Source organism: Panicum virgatum, chromosome 4K (assembly GCF_016808335.1).
Source record: "Panicum virgatum strain AP13 chromosome 4K, P.virgatum_v5, whole genome shotgun sequence".
Classification (NCBI taxonomy): Eukaryota; Viridiplantae; Streptophyta; class Magnoliopsida; order Poales; family Poaceae; genus Panicum; species Panicum virgatum.
Genome location: NC_053139.1, coordinates 37,111,336 through 37,117,766, shown reverse-complemented (window position 1 = coordinate 37,117,766; position 6,431 = coordinate 37,111,336). Strand labels below are relative to the sequence as shown.

The window sequence follows — 6,431 nt, the reverse complement described above, 5'->3', positions numbered from 1 at the left end:
AATGAAGTCTATTTACAAAACTTTTTGCACAGATGGGTTGTAAATTGCGAGACGAATCTAATGATGCTAATTAATCCATAATTAATCAATAATTAGCGGATTGTTACTGTAGCATCACTGTTGCGAATCATGGATTAAGTAGGCTCATTAGATTCATCTCGCGATTTACAAGCCATCTATGCAAAAAATTTTGTAAATAGACTTCATTTAGTACTCCATATATGTGTCGAAACATTCGATGTGACAATTTTTTTTGTATTTACGGAGTTTATGGTGTGGGGCCTAAAGTATATCGAAACAAATCAAGGGAAATGGGAGGAAGAAAGAAAGAAGGGAGCGGAGCTGTGAGCTGTTGATGACTTTGTCGCCAGCTCGCCGCCGCCGCAACTTGCCCGGCGGGCGACCGGTGATTCCAAACGGAGTTGGGGGCAAGTTCATAGTACTGGATGACGCGGAGATTTGGATACGAAAGGCATGGTTCCGTTGCCTTCGGGATAACCATAGAGCCATAGAGCCATAGAGGCAGCACTGACAGCAGCGGAAGATCCTGTCGTCGCTGGCTGCCATACCTTAGTTAACATGTGGCGTGGCCGTAGCTCAGTAGTGGCGTCAAGTCAAACAACCGTCGTCGCCTCTTATGGCCTTTTTGTTTAGGTCTTTGGTGGACGTAATGATTCGCATCTTATGGCCATGGACGGGCAACGTGGGCAGTCTGTGGTGCACGGTGTGGCACGCAGCGAGCAAGACGATGCCCACCGCCCTTGACCACCACATACATGACGGCGAGGGATCGAGCTAGGAGGGCGAGGGAAAGCGCGCCGAGCCGCACACAGGCGAGGCGAGAGCGAGAGGCTCCGAGATGTCGCCGCCGCGGCCGCACTTCCTGGTGCTCACGTTCCCGCTCCAGGGCCACATCGCCCCCGCGCTCCGCCTCGCCAGGCGCCTGCTCGCCGTCGCGCCCGACGTGCTCGTCACCTTCTCCACCACCGAGGCCGCGCACCAGCGCTTGTTCCCGGCGAAGCGGCAGCAGGAGGAGGACGGCCGCGGCGACGGCGACGGCGACGGCGGCCGCCTCGAGTTCGCCCCGTTCTCGGACGGTACCGAGGGCGGGTACGCCGGCGGCAGCGACGCCGGCGCGTTCCACGCCTACATGGCGTCCTTCCACGCCGCGGGCGCGCGCAGCGTCGGGGCGCTCGTCGACGCGCTCGCGGCGCGGGGCCGCCCAGTCTCCCGCGTCGTGTACACGCTCATGCTGCCCTGGGCGGCCGTCGTCGCGCGCGGGCGCGGCGTCCCGTCCGCGCTCTACTGGATCCAGCCGGCCGCCGTGTTCACCGTCTACCACCACTACTTCCACGGCCACGCCGGCGCCGTCGCCGAGCACCGCCGCCGCGGCTACCCGTCGTCGGTCGTGGAGCTCCCGGGCCTGGCGCCTCTGGCGGTCGGGGACCTGCCGACGTTCCTCACCGAGTCCACCGACCCCGCAGACTACTTCCATGCCGTCTTCCTCACGTTCCGCGACCTGTTCGACACCCTCGACAGGGAGGCCCCCAAGGCCACCGTCCTCGTCAACTCGTGCCGGGAGCTCGAGGTGGGCGCTCTCGCCGCCGTGGGGCCACACGACGTGCTCCCCGTCGGCCCCGTGCTCCCGTCCGGCGACGAGACCAGCATCTTCAAGGAGGACGGCGCCAGGTACATGGAGTGGCTCGACGCCAAGCCGGCGAGCTCCGTGGTGTACGTCTCCTTCGGAAGCCTGGCGACGATGGCGAGGGAGCAGCTCGACGAGCTGCTCCTCGGGCTCGAGGAGGGCCGGAGGCCGTACCTGCTGGTGGTCCGGGAGGACAACAAGGCGGCGCTCACCGGAGAGGCGGAGATGGGCGCACGCCTCGAGAACGGCCTAGTGGTGGAGTGGTGCGACCAGGTGCGGGTGCTGGCGCACGCGGCGGTGGGGTGCTTCGTGACGCACTGCGGGTGGAACTCCGTGGCGGAGAGCGTGGCGAGCGGCGTGCCCATGGTCGGCGTGCCCAAGGTTTCGGAGCAGAGCATGAACGCGCGGCTCGTCGAGCGCGGGTGGCGCGTCGGCGTGCGCGCGCGGGTGGACGGCGGCGGCGTGCTGCGCGCGGCGGAGCTGAGGAGGTGCGTCGAGGAGGTGATGGGGGACGGGGCGGCCGCGGCGGAGGTGCGGCGCATGGCACAGGAGTGGAAGCGGGTAGTTGCAGAGGCTACGGGAAATGGAGGATCCTCGTATTGTAATCTCGTGGGGTTCGTAGATAGTGCAAGGAGCGTCAGTTGAAGAATTTATATGCGCCCCCTGTTCTTAGTCTGAACAGCAAGAAAGTGTTGAATCACAAATCCTAATCTAATTGCATTTTTTTTTTGAGAAACTAATCTGATTGGAGTCATTGATGGAAAGTAAAAGACGAATTCGCGACCAGAGGGGGTGAATGTGAGTCTCAAATCCGATTTCGAAAAACTAGAGAGAAAAGGTCCCAAATTTACCTAACTGGCCTCAAACAGTGAGTATCAGTACCGCATAGTTTAGGATGGCTATCAGCACTAGGAATACCCACACAACAAAGCCGGAACACACACGAAAGCAAAAGCGGTGAAAAGCTTGCACTGACGCACACACGCACAAGCGCGCGAAAGTGATCGGAGAGAAAACACCGGAAGCTCAACTCATCACGAACACGAATGACCAGGGTTAGTGCACAGATAAAAACACAAGCTAGAAACACATGAAATAAATCTAGCTAACACTTGCACATCTAGGTTAATTTTTGTTTTGCTTTCTTGAAATAAATCTAGAGACAAACTATAAAACTAAGCCTAGAGCACAAGTCTAGAACAAAACTAACACAAGCTAACAAGGGAAAATTAAATGAGAGAGAAAAGACTTGTGTGGTATTACTACAAACATCTTGTTTAGTTCCCACCCTATAAACCCCGTAAACACAAAAAAAGGTCACATCGAATATTTCGACACATGCATGGAGTACTAAATGAAGTCTATTTATAAAACTTTTTGTATAGATGTACTGTAAATCGCGAGACGAATCTAATGAGCCTACTTAATAGGACGAGCAGATAGAAAGACATAGGGCGAGCAAATGGCACAACACTGGGTTAGTAAACTATGAAGGGTACCAGTGTTGAGTCATTTGTCTTGGAAAAGTGTTAGGAAAAACACCAAACATGCCAAGTCCCATTTGAGGAAAGCGATCACCATGAGGGGGAAAACGTGGTCCGCTAAAGCTGTGAGACTGAAAACCATCACGAATCCAAAATCATATTGGCCACGACCTAAACTCCGTCTGGCACAACCACCACGTGGTCTCTAGCTTGAGGCCTAGCACCTTGAGGCATTGCACCTCTCGGTCTAGTACTGTGCCTCTAAACAAGAGGTACATGTACACCATGAGAAGGGTGATACATGTCCCTAATGTTCAACTCGAACTCTCGCCTCTCATCTCTCTTTCTCCTGAAACAGTACTCAATAAGGTGATCATCCCTCTCACAGTATTCACAGTGGTACCTCACCTCTCTCTCTTAGGTGGCTTGCTCTCTTTCTGGTGGATATGGTTCACCCTGGTTGGCTGTTTACCTTTAGGGAAAGGATTTTCAGGAATGTTTGGTAGAGTGTCAAGAGGTTTCTGAGATGGTTAGATTTAGGAATCCAGACTTGTTTCTGAGGTGGAGCTTTTGGAGGTTCCTCAACTATTCCATCTGTCGGTACCCCAGAACTGGGGTACCCCCTCTTGCTGTGTCTAGGCAAGAGCCTTGTGGTTATCCTTGACTACATCCAAACAGCCGGACCCTTGCGATCCGGAGCCCTGTTCACCCGACAACGGCCCCGGACCCGTCCCACGGCTGGGGAAGGTCTTGGAGCACCACGTGTTCCGAAAGAAGCATGCGCTCAGCCCGAACAGTCGGGGGCTCCGGACCTCTCGTGGAGGACCGGACCCCCGCAGAGTCCCGGACCCCCCGTGGGGTCCCGAACCCCCGGTATAGTAACCGGACCCCTCACTAAGGGAAGGGGTTGACACCCCGCCTCGGGGGGTTCATTGTGGTAGGTGAACGTCCGCATTGATATAGCAGAGGCCGAGGCGAGTCTTTGACCAGGGGACACTATTGATCGCGTATTACCAAGACGTGTAGTGGAGCCGCTGGCGCCGCCCACGACGCGCCTGTCAGTCTGCTATGACAGATGGACACGACGGCTCGGCTTCATCCATTATGACGCCTACATAATAGCCTCAACAGGCCACGCCGCAAGCTACGTTTCCCCAACGGGCACCTTGCTGACGGGACAAGAGAAGACCTCCCTTCGTCAGAGGGTCAGCAGGGGATGGAAGCATATCGGAGGAAAGATTCGTAACACTGTAGCCATTTGAGTACTCTGCGCAGTATGCTGCACAGTCACGTTGGGCCCACTTGTCGGGGCCCCAACGTCCTATGTATCCGCACCCTTTGGTCTATAAAAGGGGGCGCCCGCTAAAAGAAAAACTCAAGCTGAGTGAAAGCCAAGACCCGGCGGAGGATAGATTCATACACAACCAAGATCAAAACCTCTCCCAGTGGATGTAAGGTATTACGCTCCGGCGGCCCGAACCACTCTAGATCGTGTGTTCTTGTGTGCTTGTCTCAGAGCTAGATTAGCCCAATCGCCTAGTACCTTCTCGAGCACTCCCTCTCTGGGAATAGGCGGGTGCGTTCCGCCACCCGGCTGTGGATACCCTAGAAATCCCGCGACACCATCTTTGACTATAGGCTCTATAGGTTTTGGGTGTGTTTGGCAGAGCTCCACTCTAGGAACTCCACCAACTCCATTAATGTGTTGTGCCAAACGTATTTAGCCCCAGCAACTCCAACTCTGAAAAAAACTGGAGTTGGGGGCCAACTCCATGTTTTTTTTGGAGCTCCTCAAAAGGACTCAAAAACATCAGTTTCACACTTCCTCGTGGAGTTATGGATTATTACCCACCATTGTCATTGATTACACAACTTACCCTTCGTTTCTATTTTTCCAGGCTCCCACCCCCAATCTCATCTTTTTTTCCTCGTGCCCCCCCCCCCCACCCCACGCCGCCCCTGCCTTTGTGGGTCTGTGCGCCGCCCGGGCCCCTGCGGAGCTATGCCGCCACGGCCTCCTATGGCGGCACTGGTCCACATCGCCATCCTCGTACCGCGCAGCCGTTTCGTTGAGTTCCAAGGCGGTCTCGAGTCAGACCGCGCGCGCCCCTCTGCCGGCCTGGAGAGCCGTCGCCTCGGCCCCCGCACGCGACACGGCGCGCCCGCGTCTCGCCATGCGCCCCGCGCGGCCGCCGCGCGTGTCGCGCGGACGTGCGTCCGACGTACGCGTGTGCACACCGCCCCTGCCCCTTTGCAGGGCCGCGCCCGGCCCCCTGCGCCGCTGCCCGCCCGGCCCCCTGCGCCGCTGGTCTACTACAGGGCTGTGCCGCGGCATGGTAGGGTCGTGGAGGTGGCGGCGGCGAGGGGCCTGCCTGGCGGACCGATGGTCGGCGATCTCCGCGCGAGGGAACGCCGCGATGGCGATTGGCGAGAGCCGAGAGGGAACGCAAAATTTAGTTCCCACCCAGATTTGGTAAGGTATGGCAGCCAGCGTAGACAGGATCTTCCTTTGCTGTCAGTGCTGCCTCTATGGCTCTATGGCAAAATTTAGTTCCCACTCCATAAACTCCGTAAACGCAAAAGAAACGTCACATCGAATGTTTCGACATATGTATGGAGTACTAAATGAAGTCTATTTATAAAACTTTTTGCATAGATGGGCTGTAAATGGCTAGACGAATCTAATGAGCCTACTTAATCCATGATTTGCAACAGTGATGTTGCAGTAACCGTCCACTAAATATTAATTAATTATGGATTAATTAGCATCATTAGATTCGTCTCGCGATTTACAACCCATCTGTGTAAAAAAAATTGTAAATAGACTTCATTTAGTATTTTAAATTAGCAAGATTTCATCACAAATTTTTTTTGCGAAACATCTAAATACGGCCAAACATCTTGTGTGCGCTGATGAGGTTCACACAGAACACCAAAGCTTCATCATTGATTTTCCCTGCACGCATACCAAAACCAAAACCCTGCACTGCAAATCAAACCTGGTTGCTGCATGTCTGCTCGTGGACTTGCTAGAGCTGAATTTCTTTTGCTGCTTGCTGGTTGTCGATGTGCTTGCCCCCAGCGCATGAGCCTCGCGAGCGCCTTAGCTGCTGGGACTGCATGCACGGGGGATGGCGCTGCCTGCCTGCTCCAAGCGCCAGGGGCCAAGCGCCGCCGCCTGTGTGCGCAGTCTGCTGGATGAGTCTCCTCTGCAGTCCTGCTCCCCCCTCCTTGCGTCCATATTGGGGTCAACGAGCAGAGGCGCCGATAGGCCTGCACATGCCCAATCCCGAGGATGGAAT

The 6,431-nt window shown here is 55.7% G+C and overlaps 1 protein-coding gene across 1 annotated transcript; it reads left to right on the top strand.

Moving 5' to 3' along the window:
- The first annotated feature begins 589 nt into the window (after positions 1-589).
- On the top strand, positions 590-2,385 carry LOC120703806 (UDP-glycosyltransferase 75C1-like). Its single transcript, XM_039987980.1, has one exon. The coding sequence runs from the start codon at positions 860-862 to the stop codon at positions 2,288-2,290; it is 1,431 nt and encodes a 476-aa protein (XP_039843914.1). The 5' UTR covers positions 590-859; the 3' UTR covers positions 2,291-2,385.
- The last annotated feature ends 4,046 nt before the right edge of the window (positions 2,386-6,431 follow it).

Bases quoted from the DNA above. Each gene is read 5' to 3' on its own strand.
- LOC120703806 (XM_039987980.1), top strand. From the start codon at position 860: ATGTCGCCGCCGCGGCCGCACTTCCTGGTGCTCACGTTCCCGCTCCAG.